Source organism: Neofelis nebulosa, chromosome 13, assembly GCF_028018385.1.
Source record: "Neofelis nebulosa isolate mNeoNeb1 chromosome 13, mNeoNeb1.pri, whole genome shotgun sequence".
NCBI lineage: Eukaryota > Metazoa > Chordata > Mammalia > Carnivora > Felidae > Neofelis > Neofelis nebulosa.
The window spans coordinates 52,388,055-52,410,278 of NC_080794.1; the positions used below are offsets into that span (position 1 = coordinate 52,388,055).

Below are 22,224 nucleotides of genomic sequence, written 5' to 3' on the forward strand. Positions count from 1 at the left end.
GGGTGGCTCGGTCAGTTAAGCATCCGACTTCGGCTCAGGTCATGATCTCACAGTCTGTGAGTTCGAGCCCCGCGTCAGGCTCTGTGCTGACAGCTCAGAGCCTGGAGCCTGTTTCCGATTCTGTGTCTCCCTCTCTCTCTGCCCCTCCCCTGTTCATGCTCTGTCTCTCTCTGTCTCAAAAATAAATAAACGTTAAAATTAAAAAAAAAAAAAAAAAGAGTACAGCTAACGGTTAATCAAACTCTGAAAAAATCTGCATGCTGTTAATACATTTGGCAGTGATTTGGCTTTTTATGTATTTTATTCAAACCCTGACATTGGTACTCATGTATTACAATTCTGGTTTGGGCGCCTGGGTGGCTCAGTTGGTTAAGCGGCCGACTTCGGCTCAGGTCATGATCTCACGGTCTGTGGGTTCGAGCCCCGCGTTGGGCTCTGTGCTGACAGCTCAGAGCCTGGAGCCTGCTTCCGATTCTGTGTCTCCCCCTCTCTCTGACCCTCCCCCGTTCATGCTCTGTCTCTCTCTGTCTCAAGAATAAATAAATGTTAAAAAAAAAAAAATTAAAAAAAAAAAACAATTCTGGTTTGAATGATGTTGCCATTTGGTTTCATGATAGTTTATTGGAAAGGTATTCAAAGGTAGCTTTCTGGCTTTTAGGAATTAACCTCAAAAGCAGGTACTAGGTTGAAAAATGCATTACAGAGGTAGTGAAACTAAAGAGCAATCAGGGCTTTCTAGGGCAACAGAAATGAGTTCCTTTAGTAAAGGCTCAAGAGGGAATTCTGAAGGAGGAAAACTACTAATTAACAGTGGCCAGTGCTTCACTGTGTTATCAGAAGGGATTCATTAAGCTGTTAATTTAGGAATTTTGTTCTAAAACATTGAGTGACCTAGAACAACTTTTTTTTTTTTTTTTTTTTAAGGTTTATATTTTTAGTTATCTTTACACCCACTGTGGGGCTTGAACTCATGACCCAAAGGTAAAGAGTCTTATGTTCTACTGACTGAGACAGCCAGGCACTTCAGATGTGACTTCTTTAGTATAGCACTTCTCATGATTATAATTTTACACTTATTGATGTGCTCTGATGTGTCAAACTATCCTACTAAATCAAGCCCCACATTTTTTTGTGAATGTTGTATTCCTTGGGGCCAGCACACTTCTTTTTTTGTTGTAATTTCTATTTTTTAATGTTTTTTTTTGTTTGTTTGTTTTTTTGAGAGAGACCGAGCACGAATGGGAGACAGGCAGAGAGAAAGGGAGACACAAAATCGGAAGCAGGCTCTAGGTTCTAAGCTGTCAGCACAGAGTCTAAAGTGGGGCTTAAACCCATGAACCATGAGATCGTGACCTGAGCTGAAGTCGGACATTTAACCCACTGAGCCACCCAGGCACTCCATGGGGCCAGCACACTTCTGATTTGTAGAAACCTAGTGAATATTTGAATGAATGAATGGGAGAACACATAAATGAAAAAGACTAGGGCTGTGTATAATTTGTTAAGAAATCGTCAGCCCCTGGTCCCTTTTCTCCAGTTCACCACCTCATCTCTTCCCCATCTCCCCAAATGAAGAAAAGATCCTTTGAGGGAAAATATTTGAGATGTTTAACAATTCTGGGAATGGCTACCTGATTTAAAAATGATCAAAAAACACATGAAGCTGTGAGATTAGCCTGGTCACAGTGAAGGAAGTTAGTGCGGATTGTCTGCTGTGTGCTGAGTACTTGAGATCCATAGTTCTTGTCACTCTTGGAAGATCCCATGGGTCTCGTGTGTTTGCTGGTTGGTTTCGTAGAGGTCATGTGTGGCCTCCAGCCACAGGCTACTGATGTTTCATGAGGTAGTTTTTAATGAGAGCAGGAGAAAAAAAAAGTAGGACTTTGGAGCTATTCAGTCATGAGCGTGAAGCTCAACCTTTTAGTTTAAATGGTCTCGCTATTTAAAACCTGAAGTGACTTTGGTAGGTGCCATGTCTGAAAATCTCAATTTTAAGACCTATTTACTTTTTTGTCCCTGTCTTTGAAAATTAACCCCTCCAAATTTCTGCTCTTTATAGAATAGTTCTTTTTTAAAGTATGGAAAAAGAAGCACCATCTGAAATTTCAGATGGTGGAGAGGTGCCTGCCAACATACTGGCATATAAATTCTAAGTCCATTTCCCACGCAGACATTGGCCTGTAAGTTTTTTCTTTTTTTTCCAAGTTTATTTATTGGACGCCTGGGTGGCTCAGCCGGTTAAGCATCCAACTTCGGCTCAGGTCAAGATCTTGCAGTTTGTGGGTTCGAGCACCATATTGGGCTCTGTGCTGATAGCTTGGATCCTGGAGACTGCTTAAAATTCTGTTTCCCTCTCCCTCTCTCTGTCCCTCCCTGCTCACGCTATGTGTGTGTGTGTCTCTCTGTCTCTCAAAAATAAACATTAAAAAAAAGTTGATGTATTTATTTTGAGAGAGAGAACGATTCAGGGAGAGGGAGAGAGAGAGAGGGAGAGAGAGTGAATGAGAATCCCAAGCAGGCTCTTGATACAGGGCTGGATCCCATGAACTGCAAGATCATGACTGGAGCTGAAATCAAGAGTTGGATGCTCAGCCAACTGAGCCACCCAGGCGCCCCAAAGTTTTTTCTTTCTTGTTATAAAAGTAATAACACTTGTAGGAGAGATTGGCATAGATAAAAAATATCAAAGTGTAAGAAATTAAAACCACAAAAAGTCAACCATAATTCCACCTCTCCAAATTAAGCAACCATTAAACACTTTGACATATTTTTCTAGTGTTCTTTTTTTTTCAAATTTTGTAACGTTTATTTATTATTAAGACACAGAGAGAGACAGAGCATGAGCATGGGAGGGGCAGAGAGAGGGGGAGACAGAATCTGAAGCAGGCTCCAGGTTCTGAGCTGTTAGCACAGAGCCCTACACAGGGCTTGAACCCACGAACTGCAAGATCATGGCCTGAGCGGAAGTCGGATGCTTAACTGACTGAGCCACGCAGGCGCCCCTCTAGTCTTTTTTTTTTTTTTTAATGTTTATTTTTGAGAGAGAGAGAGAGAGAGCGCGTGAGCAGGGGAGGGCAGAGAGAGACACACATACATAGGATCCGAAACAGGTTCCAGGCTCAGCTGTCAGCAGAAAGCCCCATGCGGTGCTTGAACACACAGAGTGGTGAGATCATGACCTGAGCCAAAGTTGGATTCTCAACTGACTGAGCCACCCAAGCACCCCTAGTCTTCTTTTTTTAACTTTAATCTTTCCTATGTGTACATATTTGCAGACTGCATTTTTCTTAATGATAATTATTAAGCATTTTAAGTCTTTTGATAGAGATTTTTTAATATAAATTTTTTAATGAAATTTTTCACATGTCTAGAAAAGAACAGATAATAACCATAAATGCTAATAATATGCACCAGCCTGCATTAACAGACTTTTTTAAATGAGTTCTATTTTTTTTTAATGTTTTTATTATTTATTTTTGAGAGAGAGGGAGACAGAGGATCTGAAGCGGTCTCAGTGCCGACGACAGAAAGCCCAACGTGGGGCTGGAACTCACGAATTGTGAGATCATGATCTGGGCTGAAGTTGGACGCTTAACCGACTGAGCCACCCAGGCATCTCTGCATTAGCAGACTTTAAGAATTTTCCGTTTGCTTCAAAGGCACCAACTCCTCATTTTTTATCTTAGCTCTAAATACTTTAGGTGAGGGCCCCTTTGTACCTCTGTGTTTTTATTCTTACGTGGAGAGTGTAGATCTGCATGGATGTATATGAGTGCTTATATGTGAAGTATGGGATAGGAGTGTTACCTTGTTTTTTTTCCCCATATAGGTAAGCTTTATTGTACAGTTCTTTTCCTCACTTACTTACGTGTGTGAACGTATGTGTATCTATGTTTGTGTTTTTATGAATGTAAAATTAGACTTATGTGTAAATGCAGATCAGTTTCTTGCGTCTGTATTTTATTATGCTTATCTGCTGTGTGCCGGGATCACAATCTTAAATACTGCAGATTTCTAATAAGTCTTCTTAGAACACATCCCCATGTCTTCTTTTTAACAGTTAAAAAGTAAAGGAAATCACAAGGAGGTACTGGAGCCCTAGCTCTGTTTTGAGCCAGCCAGGTGCCCTGCCATAGCTCTGTTTTGGAAAAGAGATGCCTGCCTGCCCATGCTGTATGGGCGGAATGCCTGGCCTTCTGGCAAATCCTTGGTGGGCTCGGCCTGTCTGCTTTCATATAAGTGGGATAATAAGAGCTTATCAACCATTTGAAGCAACAGGATGGAAATAACTTTTACCATTTCCATTGCTCAGAATGTTAAAGTTCTTGTTACCTAGTAGGTAAGTTCTACCAGTTGACATTTTCCGTAGCCTCTCATTGAAGTATGTGTGTCATTGCCCTGTCAGCGTTAAGTGTTAGGTGAAGCCCAAAGGTATGAAAACTGGAGTCTTCATTGTTTTTGTGACTCTTTGGTCAACATGAGATGGAGCTTTTTTCATGTTTTCCAGTCATTTGTATGTCTTTAAATTTAATTTTTGGTGAATTAACTACTGTTCTTTGCTTGTTTGTCCTTGACCAATAGCCTCAGTCATTTGTTGAGTAATCCTTTCTTCTGTGTCTGCCTTTATTGTGTGTTGAATTCTTATATTACGATTCGTTCCAAATGATATTTTAACCATTTAAAAATGAATTTGCTTCCCTATTTAGCGTGTATACGATGAAGAAGTGGAGGAGCCAATACTCAAGGCTGAGACAGAAAAAGCAGAACAGGTACTTTCATTAGATCCCTCTTTGTTGAGTTCTTGACTTAGGGAAGAAAGTGGTGGAAATTTGTAATGTGGCCGGTGGGGGATTGTGGGCAGAAGGATGGTTCCTGGGGCAAATGGGAAGGGCTGCTCCTGACACCCCAGGAATGGAACTGTGGTTTGTTTCTGAAATGTAGTGTATTAAGAAATATGTAAAGTTTTTGAAGTCTGGCATCAGAGCAGACTGCAGGAGATTTTCTGTAAAAGGCCAGATAATGTTTTATGTTTGGCTGGCTCCCTTGGTCTCTTGTCTCTTTCCCTTCTTTTTGCTCTTTCTCCTCCTTCTCCCTGCCTCTCCCTGTTCCACCCCCAAATGTGGAGGTTCTACACAATAGACCTTGAGGGTTCTACAACAATAGACCACAGACTGGGCTGTACGTTGTGAGTTCTTTGAAGACCATGCTTCCCTATTGTCTTATGACACCATTGACTCCTGCCAGTTGTAAATGACTGAGGTGAATGCTGGTTTAGTGCACAGCTGGCTGCAGGATGTGTTAGCCCAGAGAGCACAGAATGTGCAGTGAACATTTACTGACTCCAGAAAGATTGCAGGGAGCTGGTAACTTGAACACAGACTTGACCCTCAAGAAGTTATGGTCAGTAGGACATAACATGTTGGAGCTGCTAACTGTTCTGGAAGATCAGATGAGAAGAGCTCAGTGGTATAAGCAAGGAGAACCTACAAGGATAAGGTGTTAGCTCGGTGAAGAAGGAAAGGCCAGATTTTAAGGCCGAAATGGCCTTAAAAAAGAGAGAGAATGCCATCCACTAAGTTCAGAGTTGGGGGATGTGCCTGGTATTTTGCAGACAATGATAGTGGAAGATATTGGTGGTCAGCAGGAGGAAGGAAAAGGAAGTGAGTGGTGGGTTCATAAACCAGGCTAAGGAGTCGAGGGGCAGCAGTTTCTATCTTTTTATCTCTGTGGCCTTCGCATGTTTTGGATACATAAACATTCTTCCTGGGTGTTGTCACAGCATGGGCCAAAGCGTAGATAAGACCTTCTGGACTTTCTAGCCTTCTGGCAGAAGTTGTATTCTTTTCCTCCCCCTTAGAAAAGCACTGGAATGTAAGTTCATAATCGGAGTAGCCTTGACTCAGGTCTAAGAGAAAATATAAATCACTTGAAAAAGTTGGTACTTCATCAATAGCTATTATGTATGTGAAGCTGTTAGGATAGGATATTAGAAACCAGCTACATTTCTGCCTATTCCCAGGTTAAAAAAAAAAAAAAGTTACTTTGTTTTTAATGATTAACTCAAAAGATTTGCTGACCATGTAAATGCAGTGGTTTGTGGTTACTTGGTTACACCAAGTCAGGGTTCAGTTTGAAGTGATGAGTATTTAGTGAACTATTTTTAAAAAGCCCCTATGTAATTATTTCACAAACCTGTTTTCACACACTTAGTGCAGAATTAGCTATTTAACTAGAACCAAGCATACTACAGTGGAAAAAAGATGCAGCCAGAACAAAAAAGCTGGATTAGAAGGATTTCCATACTTGAGGTAAAAGTATAAAAAACTCATAGAGTTTTCCCTTTGTCCCTTACAACAGCACTGTATGGTTTGATTCCTTCTGTAATTATGTATCAATTTCTAGAATATTTGTGAAGAGGGGAAATGACACTAAATTCTTTTTTCAATATTTCTCACAACTGATGACACAGTTGAGTGTGTGAGGGGACTGTCACTGACAGCTGCTGTTGTAGGAAACGGAGGCCTGTGGAGTATTTTCAGCAGGTTGGTGATATGTACAGACTTTTGGTGGGGGCATCGTTCTCGGATGGTGTACAGGATAAGTTGGAAATGATACTGACCCTCTGTTGGTCTGGAACACGTTTATAAATAGCCATAACTACTAGTTTTTTGTTTTTTTATTTTCACCAATTGAAAGATGACATCTCTGGCTGGAGTCCCTTTCTTCTCAGTTTTAACTTCTGAAATTGTCCCAAGGCCCATTAACCAAGGTTAGTGGGATCCAGTCATGGTGAACCTGAAAGTCTGGGCCCTTTGTTCCTCCAGTGGTAGGGGAGTCGGGTGCCACTGGAGGGCTTGTGACATCCCATTCACAGGGGATGTTTACATAGGTTACCTAACCGAACTGTCATACATAGTGTAGTAGTGCTTTTGTTGCTATAGATGGTGAGCGGGGAGTTCTGGGACCTTCGGTAGTGTGATCCATGTCCAGAAAGTGACAAACTGGGGATTTAAAACTTACTCCAAAGTCTGTCAAGGCATTCAGCAGAGTCTGACTTGTTAACATTTGTAATTGATTTCTTTTTGTTTTATTAGGGCGGTATCAATAGTTTGGAGATCTGTACTGAACAGTATTTTTTTGTAGGAGAAGACCCGGGAACAGAAAGAAGTAGATCTGATTCCTAAGGTTCAGGAGGCTGTGAACTATGGTTTACAAGTATTGGACAGCGCATTTGAACAACTAGATATAAAAGCAGGAAACTCAGACTCAGAAGAAGATGATGCTAATGAACGGGTGGAACTGATCCTTGAACCAAAGGTAAGGACGTTCAGTTCATGTTACTTGTTATTACACTTGTTGTGTTTGGGGCACTTTACTTGGGTACAGAATTAGTAAGGCATGGGCTTGACTTTTAGGAAGTAAGTATGGTACTTAGCAGTCTCACATTGACTCCGTTAGAAACACTTGCTTTACCGGATCGTTGATGGAGCACCCAGCAGGTACAAGGCAGCACGCCAGGGCAGGGGAGTACAGAGGTGCGTGCAGGGCATGGCTTCTGCTCTCCAAACGCCTATTATAGCATGACCAGTTGGTGGGAGAGAGGAGACATCTACATGAGTCACCATCATAAGTGCTCTGGGAGAGAACTGCTTCTAGCTGGGGAAATGAGGGTACAGATGAGACCCGAATTGGGTTTGGAAGTATGAGGAGATTGTTGGGAACGTGAACTTCTGTAGCTTGTGCTGGGGAGACGGCACAAGTGCTGAAAGACATTTGGGTTGTTTGCGGGTTTTGGCTAGGATGAATAAAGCCGCTGTGAGCGTCCACGAATAGACTGTTAGCCGTGAATATAGTTACTGCTTTCTTGTTACTTTACCTCAGATCTGCAGAGGAGACTTTGGGGCAGCACAGCCAGGCAGAGGTAAACATAGAAGGTTGCCGTATTGATTTTGAGAGAGAGTCCTTGTGACACACAAGTGCTTTATGGATTGGAACATGCCCCAGAGCCAAGATCGTCTGTCGTTCGTTTCGCCTCGCACTTCTCTTCCAGTTTGAGCCTGCGGTGTTGTACCGTGTTGGGGCTGTTCCTCTTGCACTGGTATACTTGCTGGCTTGCCTTTTCCTGTAGGGATTTAGCAGTCAGCAGTGGACCCTGGGTGGTGTATTGCCTGGGCCACGCTTGCTAGTTCCAGCTTGTACACCCCTTTCTCTTCTACTGGAGGACTTGGGAATGCCTCCTGAGTAAGTGGTTCGCCCAGTAGCACTCTCTTTTGTTTGCACTGAATTGGTTGCTGTTGCATCTTTAACTTTTTTTTTTTTAATTTTTTTTTTTTTTTTAACGTTTATTTATTTTTTTGAGACAGAGAGAGACAGAGCATGAACAGGGGAGGGTCAGAGAGAGGGAGACACAGAATTTGAAACAGGCTCCAGGCTCTGAGCGGTCATCACAGAGCCCGACGCGGGGCTCGAACTCACGGACCGCGAGATCATGACCTGAGCTGAAGTCGGCCGCTTAACCGACTGAGCCACCCAGGCACCCCGCATCTTTAACTTTTACATTAACCTTCCCAAATTCTCCCTTGTGTTAAACTTCAGTATTATTTTCTCCTGCACCCCCAGGGTCTTTTCAGTAGGGAAGAGAGATGATGGCCAAATGTCCTACCTTACAAAGGATAAGTCAGCCTTTCCTGTGGAGAGGGGAGGTTGTCCTGGGGTAGACTGCTTGCTTGCTTGCTTGCTTGCTTTCTTACTTGCTTTTTTTTTTTTTTATGTTTATTTTTGAGAGAGAGACGGAGAGAGACAGAGATCGAGTTAGGGGAGGGGCAGAGAGAGAGGGAGACACAGAATCTGAAGCAGGCTCCAGCCTCCGAGCTGTCAGCACAGAGCCAGATGCAGGCCTGAACTCACGAATTGTGAGATCATGACCTGAGCCCAAGTCGGAAGCCTAACTGACTGAGCCACCCAGGCACCCCTGGAGTGCTTTCTTGAACTTAAATTTTAATGTAAGCATCTTGGGTGGGGCTTGGAAGTTGAGGACTGGAATGGAAGGCTGTCCAACAGGTACTCCGTTCTACCCTGTCTCTTTCATTTCATTCTGTTGTTTTATAATCTGGTCTTAATTTTACCAACTTCACTTTTCTAAGTTATGCAGTGGGTGCTGCTGGGGGATATTATTATTCTCTTCTTTGGGTGATTTTTTCTCCCAGACAGGTTCTCAGTCTTTTTGATGTGTGCCTTTAGTTCATTGTGTTGACCAGAGGTACTTGCGTAGTTGCTATTCTATTTCTCCTCATCTAGCCCATGCTTTCTGTGCTCTGTTCCAGCCTTCTCTTCGCTCTGATGCGATGTAAAGGAGTCCCACTGCTGGTCCACACCTGCTCCCACCCCCAAACCTGGACATACCCACCTGCCCCCCACAGTCCTGTAAAAGCATTTGGGTTATTTCCTCAGTGTGCTTCTTTCCAAATTTAGGACTAATATTGATGATTCTCAAGAGTGGTTAGTTGATTGGTTGATTTTTGCTCACGAGCGCCGCTTTTTAGGGGAGGAAGGCAGAGCTGGGATGCATCAAAGCTGGCCAGAACTTTCAGTTTCTTTCCTTCGTCCTCCTTTTGAACATGTTACTATGAAGTTGTAACCCTTATTTGGTTACTACTGGTAAACTTTTTGTGTGCCTCTGCCATTTTTAATGCAACTAGGCACTTGAGAAGGGAGATTCTGTGTGATTTAGCTTTACTTTGCTGTTTTTACCTAAGATTTGACTTTTTAAAAAATCAGTGAGTTTTTTGGTTTTGTTTTTTTGTTTTTGGTTTTGTTTTGTTTTCTGTACTTTGAATCCTGCTGTGTTTCTTATTCTCCGCTCTCATTATGTCACTTGTTTGGGGTAGTCACATGGAACAAGATGTCAAATGGAAAACTTAGTTTTCAGCCTGAAAATTTAATGGCTATTACCTTTCATTGTTTACAGGATCTGTACATTGATCGTCCTTTACCTTATTTAATTGGGTCAAAGCTATTCATGGAGCAGGAAGATGTAGGTCTCGGAGAGCTATCTAGTGAAGGTATTCTTTTGCACCAAATATTTTTGTTACCTTTAACATTTATATCTTACCTTTTTATTTTAAAATAATTTCAAACTTACCTGAATGTTGTCAGAATAGTACAAAGAACTCCTCTATACCCTTTACCCAGGTTTACCAGTTGTTAACATTCCATCACATTTGTTTGCTCTTTCTCTCTATATATACATAATATTTTTTTCTGAATCTACTTGAGAGAGATCGTGCGGACATCATGCCCTGGTACTCCAGAATATTTCTGTATAGAAAACACTTTCTGAAACTGAAAATAGTCTCATATATAGCCACAGTGTGTTATCAAAGTCAGGAAATTTTACTGGATGTAATACTATTAGCTAATCCTCAGTTGTATTTCAAATTTTGCCAGCTGTCCCAATTATGTCCTTTATAGGCTAGGCTCTTTTTTCCTCTGGCCCAGGCTCCAGTTCAGGATCACTCACTGCATATAGTTGTCAAATCTCTGGTCTTCTTTTAGTCTGATATAATTTCTCAGCCTTTCTTTGCTTTTTACAGCTTTGACATTTTTGAAGAATACAGGCCAGTTTTTTCCTTTGGTCATTAACTTTTTTTATAATTCACAAGTATCTTGTGGGGAGATCTTTTAAGACTCTGTAGATGTTTTATCCCTCACTATAGTGAAGATACTTTTAATTACAGTTAGTCTGTGTAGGTTCTTTTCTCAAAATCTTGGTGATGCTGATGTATGGTGGTTTATGATTTTAAGAAGGAACTAAGGATGTTTTATTATTAATATGGGTGATAACCCTTTATGTTTCTTCTAACCAGAGGGGTCAGTAGGCAGCGACCGTGGCAGCATTGCAGACAGTGAAGAGAATGAAGAAGAGGTAAGGGCTTCGTGGTGTTTCCAGGTCGTGGTGGGCAAGAACCTTAGGGTGTGTTTAGCAAGCTAAATAAATGTTTGTGAATTAGCAATCTCTTTGCACAGATTTTTTTAACACCGATAGTAAAACCATATTCTGTGTTCCCCCCACCCCCCTTTTGGGACTGAGTTTCCTTTTTGTCTTGTGTACAAAAGCAAGGAAAACTGCTTTAATCCCTTTTACTGTTCTCTCTCCTCCCTCCTCCCCACCAAAGCCTCTTCCTGCCAATATATTTTGAAGGGGGGCACCTTGGATATTTTGGTAGAATCTGCCTGGTTCTATCTTTGAGTAGTTGTAGGGGAAAAGACCACATTTTAAACTTTTTTTTTTTTTTTTTTTTTTTTTTTTTTTTTACTATAAAACCTAGACCAGAAGAATGCTTAAAGCATCCACTTACATTTTCACTTTGCTGCTGGTCCTAGCATCTTCATAGCCACAGAGCATGATCTGACTCCTGCTCTAGGACCTTGGCATCTGTGGACCTTGACCACTGTTGTATCTGGGGTTGTTCCTTTAGATGGAATATTTGTTACTGATGTTTGAAGAGCAGTTCTTGAGTGTTAATTCCTAAAAGGAGACAATATTGTATGCATGCTCCTTTCTTCTCCTTTTCTCTTATTTCTACATTCCCCCTCCCCCGCCCTCCTGCCACTGGCCCTGCAAACAAAACACTTCACAGTGGGACATAAGGGTTTCCTAAAAAATCTGGCTGTAAGTGGTCATTAGCTGAATTCCTGTGCTTTTAGCCATTGATGCAACTCTTCACCCAATTCCTGGTAGGAAACACTGATAGTCCCCTACTGGGCCTGATGAAGTAGTTCTGCTACATGGAATATAGAGAGTGGAGAGTCCAAAGTGTAAAATCACACAAACCAACTTTTGATAATTTAATTAGTTAAATGTGCCACTCTGACTTTAAATTCAGAGGTTAGCAATGGTAGCGCACATAGGTATCAGCAAATTGTTAGAGATGTTTAAATTAACTACAAAAGTTCCACGTTAGCTGGAACAACTCTTGGTGATACTGCCTACTGTCCACCTTATCTGCGCCCTGATACTTCAGGGGACCAGTAATCAGTACAAAGAGACCGAATATAGATGTGCCCTGGAGACTTAGGCCTGAGGTCATTTCTGTGCTTGTGACTAAATTCTGTATTAACAACACAGCTTTTTTTCCCCCTAAAGGAGTCAGATGAAGATTTTGCCACTCATAGTGACAATGACCAAAACCGGGTAAGGCTCATGAACTGAAGTGACTTTGCTTTTAAATTTTAACCGAAGCATAGCATATATACTAAATATATGCTAAAATTACTTTGGAGGAGAGCTGGGTTGGGGAATGGGTGAAAGAGGTGAAGGGGATTGCACAGAGTAATGTATAGAATTGTTGAATTACTTTATTGTACACCTGGAACTGATGTAACACTGTATGTTAATTATATTGGAACTAAAAAAAAAATAAAAAAATAAAAAAATAAAAAAAATTACTTTAGAATGACTTATGAGAAAGTAAGGATTAGTAAGCTGATTTTCTTTCAAGAATTTCATGTGTTTTTTTATTTTTTTTATTTTTTTAATGTTTATTTTTGAGAGAGAGACACAGAGAGAGCAACCGCGAGCAGGGGAGGGGGCAGAGAGAGAGAGGGAGACACAGAATCCAAAGCAGGCTCCAGGTTCTGAGCTGTCAGCACAGAGCCTGATGTGGGGCTTGAACTCATGAACTGTGAGATCATGACTTGACCTGAAGTTGGATGCTTAACCAACTGAGCCACCCAGGTGCCCCAAGAATTTCATGTTTTTAAGTTAACTACCGTCTTGGGTTTTGTTTTGTTTTTTCAATTTTGCTTTATACTTTATCTTCATTTTTCTTAGAAAACAAAAAAGTGAAAAACAAAAATTGGGAAACAGAGCCTCTAAAAAGGAAGGCCCAGTTACTCAAACTGAACTATTTCACCTGAATCCTCTTCCTGTATTTTATAATTTGGGATAATATAGCAGTAAGGTTAAGGAACACTCAAAAGATGAATATCTAATTCTACAGTTGCACCATAGCTGTCTTAATTTTTGTATACCCTTCTAAGGACATATTTTTTTCACAATATGCATAGTTTATCTTCTGCAATTTTAATGTATCACGAGTGTTTTCTTACAATTTTAAGCTACCTTTATAATTTGCTTTGTGAACTCTGTGTTTTTAAGCGTACTGTTACGACGACAGTCTCTTTTTAGTTACAGACTCTTTTGTAGTCTCTAAATTTATATGGGAAATAGTTTATTTCTAGGATTTTATTTTTGAGATAGTAGTGCATTCATGAATGTCTTTCCATATGCAGAAATCCTTTGCTTATGTGAACTGTTTCCTTAGGAATGAGATAGTGTAGAATTATAGTAAAGGCTCTTGATACTATTCTCATTACTGATCATGCATACTGATTTTCCCATAATCTTATCAGCACTGGGATTGTGATTTTTGCTAACATAATATACGTACAGTGGTATTTTGAGATAGTCCCAGTTTGCACTTCAGTTTCCTAATTGGGGCATATTTTTTCACAAACGTTTTCAACTACCAAATGAAGGATTTAGTCCTTTTTGGTTGGTAGTTGTATTTTCCATTCACAGAGGTGATTTAATAATCAGTCTTTAGACAATATTTATTTCTATAAAACATACTAATATGGTTGATAAATTCAGACATTTATTTGCTTATTTTGAAAAAATTTTTAAAGATTTGATTTTGAAGTAATCTCTATACACAATGGGGGCTCGAACTCCCAACTCTGAGATGAAGAGTTGCATGTAAGCAACTAAGCCAGCCAGATGCCTGTAAATTCAGACCTTTAAATAATACAATATAGTGATTAAAAGTGTTGGCCTAGGGGCGCCTGGGTGGTGCAGTCGGTTAAGCGTCCGACTTCAGCCAGGTCACGATCTCGCGGTCCGTGAGTTCGAGCCCCGCGTCAGGCTCAGGGCCGATGGCTCAGAGCCTGGAGCCTGTTTCCGATTCTGTGTCTCCCTCTCTCTCTGCCCCTCCCCCGTTCATGCTCTGTCTCTGTCTGTCCCAAAAATAAATAAAAAACGTTGAAAAAAAAAAATTAAAAAAAAAAAAAAGTGTTGGCCTAACCATGTATTTGTATTGTTAAAGATAGACTGGTTTTATGTGCCACAGCTAACCTCAGGGTTCTGAAGATTAAAGTAGTCAATAAAGTACTTTCAGCATAGTGCCTGGCACAGTTTATTGATTTAAACATTAACAATTTTTTAAAAATGTTTTTTTAGTTGTACAAATTATGCATACCAGTGGCTGCTTTTATAAAAATTATAACTTAACAGGTAAAGCTTACTTTGAGCCCTCTAGTGCTCATCTTCTCACACTCTTCAGAGGTAATTGATGTGATGGAAGAAAAGTGCTTTTCTTTGCTTTTAAATGTATCTGTGTCAGTAGAGAGGAGGTCCGTGTTGGGGTTGGGTGGGCAGGGTATCTTGCTGGGATTCTCATCTAGCACTTTTTACAGTTGATGTTGTGGACACCTCTCCAGTTGTTACAGCTTACTGCTTTTAATGATTAGTGTTCTTATCAAGATAAGGCTATGTTTATTTAGGTTATTATTTCTCTAGTGGTGGACATTTTACATATTCAGTGTTCGTCATTCTGTGTACAGTATTTACGCTGAAAATAAATCTTGTATGTTACTTGTTTTAGTACATTTGTTACTTCGACTTTTGCTGCATTACCATCATCGTCCTTATTTGACAAGCTGTCACCATTTTGCCTTAAGGTTGAGTGACAGTATCTCTTTTTCAGCTTGATGACCTTATTTATCTGCTAGTTCTAATCTCATGGTTTGTCCTCCTAGCACACTGCACAAATGAGTGACGAAGAAGAGGACGATGATGGTTGTGACATTTTCGCTGACTCTGAGAAGGAGGAGGAAGATATTGAGGACATTGAAGAAAATACCAGACCTGTAAGAAAGACCATAGTCACTCTCTTGGCAGGGTTTTAGAAATGGCACTGAGGACTCATTACTTTTATTGTCATTTTTATTGCTAACTGTCTCTTTTTGCATATTTGTAATTCCATTTACACTTTTGAAAATAATGGTTGAGTATTACTAGTTGCTGTACGAGTATCACTTTCTCTTCCAATTGTTAGGATTTTATAAGTTAGATCATTCAAAAATCTATTTGATTCCAAGGTTTTAAGACCCTAATACTCCTTACCTTCCCCCCCACTTATTCCTCATAGTAGTTTTCTGTCTCTCTCTCTTCTAGTAATAAAGTGAAGTACTGAAAAAAAAAAGGGGGGGGGGAGGGCGCCTGGGTGGCTCAGTCAGTTAAGCATCTGACTACAGCTCAGGTCATGATCTCATAGTCCATGAGTTCGAGCCCCGCGTCGGGCTCTGTGCTGACGGCTCAGAGCCTGGAGCCTGCTTCGGATTCTGTGTCCCTCTCTTTCTGACTCTCCCCCATTCATGCTCTGTCTTTCTCTGTCTCAAAAATAAATAAACACTAAAAAAAAAATTAAAAAAAAAAAAAGGAACAAGGAGCATGTCTATGGAAAGAGTCCTGTTCCTCAAGTGATCTGTATAGGGTGCTCTATGTTTAAATTCATTTAGTTAAATTTTTAATCCGTTTAGTCCCTTTGCTTTTGTTTACATAATTTTGTTAGTTATTACAAGTAAACTGTGCTAGTTTGTGTGTTACCAAAAACAGGTGATACTTTGGTCTTTTCTGTGTGTAGAAAAAAAGTCGACCTACATCATTTGCTGATGAGCTGGCGGCTCGAATCAAAGGGGAAGCTGCAAGCCAGGTGGAAGAGCAAAGTACGTTTTTGACATGGGTTAACTCGGTGGGCGAGTGCAGGACCCTCTGCGGGGCTTCACTGAGAGCAGATTTCTCTGTTTAATTTTACTAAGGCATGAAAGGCTTACCCTTTTTTTGGTTTACAGACTCTTGGAAAATTAAACATTGTGGACCCCTCCCCGCCCCCTGCAAGAAAAATGCATATGTACGCATCTGTATAACATTTTATTTGCAGTTTCAGGGGACTAATAGATAACCCGGGAGAATCACAGGCCCCACATTAAGAATCTTTTGCTTAATATTTACTCCTATATTTTGACTAAATATAAATGTACCATATAAAGTAGTGATTTAACAGGATGGAAAGACATCAGAATAATTCGTTCAGCTTGAGTCCCTGCCGTGTAAGGTGCTGACTGAAGTACATGGACTCTGGGGGAGCTGAGACACAGAGTTGAATGTCTTGCTCTTAACTTAGGGGCCATGAGCATGACAGAAGTGTAAAACATCAGTATATAAATACTAAGGGTAGGCTGAGTGTGGTTGGAACTGAAATATTCTTCAAGTTTTGTCCATAGGAGAAGGAAAACCTCGGAAGACACTGAAGGAGAAGAAGGACAGGAGAACTCCCTCAGATGGTAGGTCTTTCCCCTCAATTGTGTTATTTTAGGAGGCTCTTGATTCAGGAATTCGCTTTCATAATTTGTAGAATACCATTTTGAATATTCACAAATGGAGTCTCTCTCTATTTTCATTCCCAAAGCATTTAAAAGTGTGCTTTGGGATGCTCGGAGGAGAGTTGAAAGTGGAGTAAAAATGCCGTAAGGATTTGAATTATTTTATAGCGATCATTAGCTAGAATTCTCCAGAAGTATAGAAACTAGGGATCTCTAGCGTTTGTTTTCGATAAAGAATATATTGGACCCTTTTATATTTAACAGTGACATGCATTACATTCCTGCTTGATTGTCAGTCTACAGATCTTTGTTCAGTCTGCCCTTGCTTCCCCCATATTCTCAGTGAGATAGGTCTGAAGGTGATTGAACCATGTACTTGCTTCCGGAGAAACTGACCTAGACAAAAGAGATCACTTACGGAGTTCATTTTGCTTCAGACGTTTACGGAGTTGAGGGTGGGAACCCAGAGAGCCTTTTAAGGGATTCATTGGACTGCTTAATAAGTTTTTGTTTGAAATTCCTCAGAATGCTGGCACTCAAGTACTTCTTGTTACATGTGGTTAGGTACACTCCAGGCCAGGCTTGGCGATGTTGTAAAGGTCGACCTCGGGAATTTGCGTTCCAAACCCATCTTTAGCAGTCCCTGCTAAACATTCCTTTCTGCTTGTTAGACGAAGAGGACAACTTATTCGCACCCCCCAAGCTGACTGATGAAGATTTCTCTCCATTTGGCTCTCGAGGTGGCCTGTTCAGTGGAGGGAAGGGACTTTTTGATGATGAGGATGAGGAGGTGAGTCCGTGGTCATCAGTGGAGCTCGCCATAGTTGCGTCACGGGTCTATAATTAGGTATGAAAAAAATGGCTTCTTAATTGCAAGTTGCTTCTACTTTCTTATTTTGGGAGATTTTGAACCAAGAATCACAAAGTGAGAAAATACTGTACCCTGATGTCCTGTGTGAGATGGAGAGAGATGTGAGAGTGTTAATAATGAATAATTTACTTGATCGAGGAGTTGTTTCTTACCTTATTTGCTGTCCTCTTCTGTGTTTTAGTTCCTGGGTAGGCCCAAACCATTTAAGGGTCTGATTTTGCCATAGTCTTTACTTTGGAATTGAATTTCTTGCAGGACAGTAAATATGTATCTTTAAACTTTACGAGGTAGTTTTCTTTAGAAATCCACAATGCAACTACATTTTCGTCTGCTTTTTTGAAGTTTTGTGTCCTATGCTTTATTACAACCAGAGTGATCTCTTCACGGAAGCCCCTCAGGATCAGGAAGCTCGAAGCTCTGTTAATGCAGGTGAGCTCGGATTTAGGCTGACTCTTCTTGTTCGGGAACAGATTTCCAAGACAGTTTACTTCTCATTAGGAGATGGAACCCCTGAAGTTGTTCCCAGGCCTTGCTTCTTTGTTAGGCAGGAAGCTGTTCTGCTTGCCTTGGTCTAGTAAAAAGCAGCTAATTTTCATGTCTAATGACTAATTCATGTCTTGGAAAAGCCAAAAGTGCCACTTATAAACCAACATCATGGTTTTGTCTCTTCCTTAGGGGAGAATTCATAAAAAGTCAAAGAGGGAAAGTAGTCTTGAGCAGTGTTGAGGATATTTTAATTTAATCATGTTTAATTCAGTAGTCTTTTATGTTTATTTATTTTGAGAGAGACAGAGACAGTGTGAGCAGGGGAGGGGCAGAAAGAGAAGGAGAGAGAGAGAATCCCAAGCAGGCTCTGCACTGTCAGTGCAGAGCCCAACAGGGGGCTTGAACTCGCGAAACTGCGAGGTCATGACCTGAGCCGAAACTGAGAGCTGGATGCTTAACCGACTGAGCCACCCAGGCATCTCTAATCATCTTTAATTCAAAGAAACACTTCTAAAATTCTGTATATAAGTTGGAGGTCATTAATTCCATAGTCTGGTGTGCGTCAGAATCCTCTGTGGAGCACCCGTGAAAAGGGAAAAAAAAAAACTTAACAAATTTTATTTCATTAGGCATGTGGTAGTTCTTAGGAACTGGGACTTAGTTATGTGAAGTGAGCGGTCTCCTTGGGCCATCAGTCATCAGATTTTGGACTTGCTGTGACACTGGCTGGCTTGATGTCCTGCTGCCTGCCCTCCACTTCTCAGCATCAGTGGATGCTAGTTTCTCTCTTTACTGTTACTGTCTTCATGCTTTTTGTTGATGTCTCACGTTTTCTGCTGTTCTTTCTACTTGTTTGTTCTCCAACTGGAATGGATAGAGGCGAAACTGTTAAGGAGCCCGGCTTGCTCTGCTTCTGCCTTCCCTGTTGTGTTCTACCCACCCCTTCCTTGGCTTCCCCAACTAACCCCACTGCTATTGTTTGATCAGAGTGATCGTCCAAGGGAATCACAGCTTAGATTATGTTAACGCCAATAAAAAAGTAATGCTGGTAGAAGAATAAGCTAAAGCTAAGGAGTTTTAAAATGGCGCTTTTGGGAAAAATTAGTTTTAAAAGGTCTCCACTTAGCTGCGTATTGTGTTGCACATATTTTAGGTACATTTAACAAGAAAAGTCATCTTTTCTGAAACGGTTATTTTTTTCTTTCTCATTTTTAGTGTCTTCATCCTCCAAACCCGGAAAGAAAATCCCAGCAGGAGCTGTTTCTGTATTTTTAGGTACCCTAATTTAGAGTTTCTTTTTTAAAAAGCAAATAAGTACTGTTTTGTCATTTTTAAAACTGTCATCTAACTGCTTGCTGGAGAGGAGGCGGTTCGGAGGGCAACAAATAGCCTATGGGAAGAGCTCATTTACTGGTGTTAGCTCATATTCTCTTAGAAGTCAGTGGCCTTGGACTTGTGTTTCAGTGACCAGGTGATTTGCATCGTGGGATGTTCTGTAGCAGTAAAGGATGGGGATGACTGGGTCCTATTAATGTATTTTGGGGATGAATGGAAGCTAAATGTTCTTGGTGGGTGGTCCTTTTTTTTTCCCTGTAAAGCCAGGGGACCCACACACACCAGCTCACAGCTATGGCTGCCCTGTCCCTCCACCCACAGGAGACACTGATGTGTTCGGTGCCACCTCTGTTCCATCACTGAAGGAACCACAGAAGCCTGAGCAGCCTGCTCCAAGGAAAAGCCCGTACCCTCCAGCCCCTGCTGGCCTCTTCGATGATGACGATGACGATGACGACTTCTTTTCGGCATCCTCCAGCAGCAAACCTTCCAAGACAGGTACCTGGTCCAGCCTCTTTTTCTGGGAATTCAGCTAGGGAAAGAATGTTGACCGGAAAAGGGCATAAAGCTTGTCCTGTTGTCTGTGTCCTGCCGTGCCAGGGTCCCTCCTCAAGCCCTCCTGCCACAGAGCTTCATCTCTGCTGCAGGAGTCATGGTGCCTTAGAAGTCTCTGTTTTATCAACCAATCTTTCCTGCTTTGGAAACTAATTACTAGGATTATCTGCTTCATGGAGAGCTGAAATCTGTTCCCCTGTAATACCTGCTGAAGATTTCTAGTTGTGATCTTTGCAATTGCAAAGTTTTTATTTTATTTATTTATTTTTTTGATATTTATTTATTTTTGAGAGAGAGAGAGAGAGAGAGCACGCAACCAGGGGAGGGGCAGAGAGAAGGAGACACAGAATCCGAAGCAGGCTCTGAACTGTCAGCACAGAGCCCGACATGGGGCTCAAACCCACGAACTGTGAGATCGTGACCTGAGCTGAAGTTGGATGCTTAACTGACTGAGCCACCCAGGCACCCCTGGAATTACAAAGCTTTAATCACACTTTCTTCTGGCAGCACTTAGTAAATTATATGCCAGAATGCCACATGTTAGCTGTTCAGTTCCCAGCCTCTCTGGCCAGAAAGCCTACATATCCTTGATCTTTTCTTGTATGGCAGGGTTTTCAGCCCCTTGGCCACTTTGGCACTCTCCTTTCTTCTCCCCTCAAATTTAAGCCTGTCTTTTCACGAAGTCTCTCTCCTAAATTATTTGCTCATTTATGTGCAGGTGAGTCTCCTGGGACTCTTGTCAGAATGCAGATTCAGATGCAGTGGGTATGGGCTGGGGCCTGTGATTGTACATTTCTAACAGGCTCCCTGGTGGGCAGAGATTGCTGGTCTGTGGGTCACACTTGGTGTTTTTCCAGAAAAGAAGGATAAACTACTAGGTGCACACAGTTTCCAGCAACATGAGGACTCTGTCTTATAAGACTAGATGAACCAGGATTCAGTGAGAAGCATGTTTCCTGGACTTAGCTCCTTTTCCAGGGGTGGCTGTGAGAAGTAAGGATAGGAGAAGAAACCTGAGGGAAATAACCACCTGCTTATTACAGAAAGAGTGCAAACGGACGCATAACACACTGAGATCTAGGCCAACTAAAATGAAAGTGATTAAAGCTGGTGCCTATCTTGGTCTGGGAGGGCTCTCACTTAGTGGGTTATCACTGAGAACTGATTAAGAGTCACAAGTAAGTTGGCAGCTGCCGCTCCCCTGGGACGTTCACAAATCAATGTCCTCCTTTCAGTGATGCACAGCTCAATCAGTGCACCAGTGCTCCTGGTAGTGAAAGGTCAGAAACTCCCCAGGTGCTCATCCCTCGGTTACATTACGGTTCTCTTGTTTAGTGGAATTCGGTAAAGTGTTAAAAAGAATGAAGTTTGTATATGTTAACATGGGAAGATTCCCTAGGCAGATTAAGTGAAAAACATAAATTCTAAGACCTATTATTAGAATCATGTTGTCATTTATAGCCTTACCTGTGAATCACTAAAGTGAGTATGCTAGCATATCCTCTGGGGGAATTAGATGTGTGTGTTCCCAGTGGTTGTCTTGTTTGGGTGGGCAGGTGGAGTTATGGGGGAGAGTCCAGTAGTATTTGCTTTTATATGCCCCTGTAGATTGACTTTTAATTTTTATTTATTTATTATTATTTTTTAAAGATTTTATTTTTAGGTAATCTCTACACCCAACATGGGCCTTGAACTCATAACCATGAGATCAACAGCCACATGCTCTACTGACTGAGCTAGCCAGGCACCCCAGTAGTTTGATTTTTTACAAAGAGGAGTCAACCCTCACTTCACAGATTCCTAGGACAGTTGCTTCTTTTGTTGTTGTTGTTTAATTATTATTATTATTTTTGAGAGGGAGCGAGAGTGTGAGAGAGAGGGCATGGAAGCAGGGGAGGGGCAGAAGGAAAGGCTGGGGTGGAGGGAATCCCAAGCAGGTTCTATGCCCAACGCAGAGCCCGACATGGGATTCCATCTCATGACTGAGATCATGACCTGAACCAAAATCAAGAGTCGGATGCTTAACCAACTGAACCACCCAAGTGCCCCCCCCCACCCCCCAATTTTTTTTTTTTTGGGGTGATTGCTTCTTAAATAATCTTTCTTTCTTTAGGTCTCTATTTACCTTTTATGCTAGTCCAAGCTACTCTAAGCATAAGATGCTGGCTGCTTGGATGAGTGTATGAGCCAGGTGGTTAAATCGTTGGTCCTGTGTTTCATTTGGGCTCTTTTGTGTTCTTTAAAAAATCCAATGTAATCCACTTCAAATTGCTTCATAACTAATAAAAAAAAAATAATTTTCTATTTACTTCTTGGGAGGGAAGGATTTTTTTTTTTACTTTATTAAAAAAATTTTTTTAACATTTATTTATTTTTGAGAGACAGAGAGCACAAGCAGGGGAGGAGCAGAGAGGGAGGGACACACAGAATCCAAAGCAGGCTCCAGGCTTTGAGCTGTCAGCACAGAGCCCGATGCGGGGCTCGAACTCATGGACTGCAAGATCATGACCTGAGCTGAAGTCAGCCGCTTACCC

At 41.3% G+C, this 22,224-nt stretch overlaps 1 protein-coding gene across 4 annotated transcripts in view; it reads left to right on the forward strand.

The window, feature by feature from the left end:
- Window positions 1-22,224, forward strand: part of WASHC2A (WASH complex subunit 2A) — a 62,317-nt gene that overhangs the window by 5,403 nt on the left and 34,690 nt on the right. For 3 of the 4 annotated variants that reach the window (XM_058697008.1, XM_058697010.1, XM_058697011.1), the window contains exons 4-15: window positions 4,707-4,769; window positions 7,144-7,317; window positions 9,968-10,061; window positions 10,866-10,924; window positions 12,146-12,193; window positions 14,818-14,928; window positions 15,705-15,786; window positions 16,333-16,404; window positions 17,115-17,233; window positions 17,686-17,743; window positions 19,016-19,075; window positions 19,457-19,633. In XM_058697008.1, coding sequence (XP_058552991.1) covers window positions 4,707-4,769; window positions 7,144-7,317; window positions 9,968-10,061; window positions 10,866-10,924; window positions 12,146-12,193; window positions 14,818-14,928; window positions 15,705-15,786; window positions 16,333-16,404; window positions 17,115-17,233; window positions 17,686-17,743; window positions 19,016-19,075; window positions 19,457-19,633 — 1,117 coding nt within the window. The remainder of the gene's footprint in view (window positions 1-4,706; window positions 4,770-7,143; window positions 7,318-9,967; window positions 10,062-10,865; window positions 10,925-12,145; window positions 12,194-14,817; window positions 14,929-15,704; window positions 15,787-16,332; window positions 16,405-17,114; window positions 17,234-17,685; window positions 17,744-19,015; window positions 19,076-19,456; window positions 19,634-22,224) is intronic. The other variant, XM_058697009.1, reaches the window with a different exon arrangement.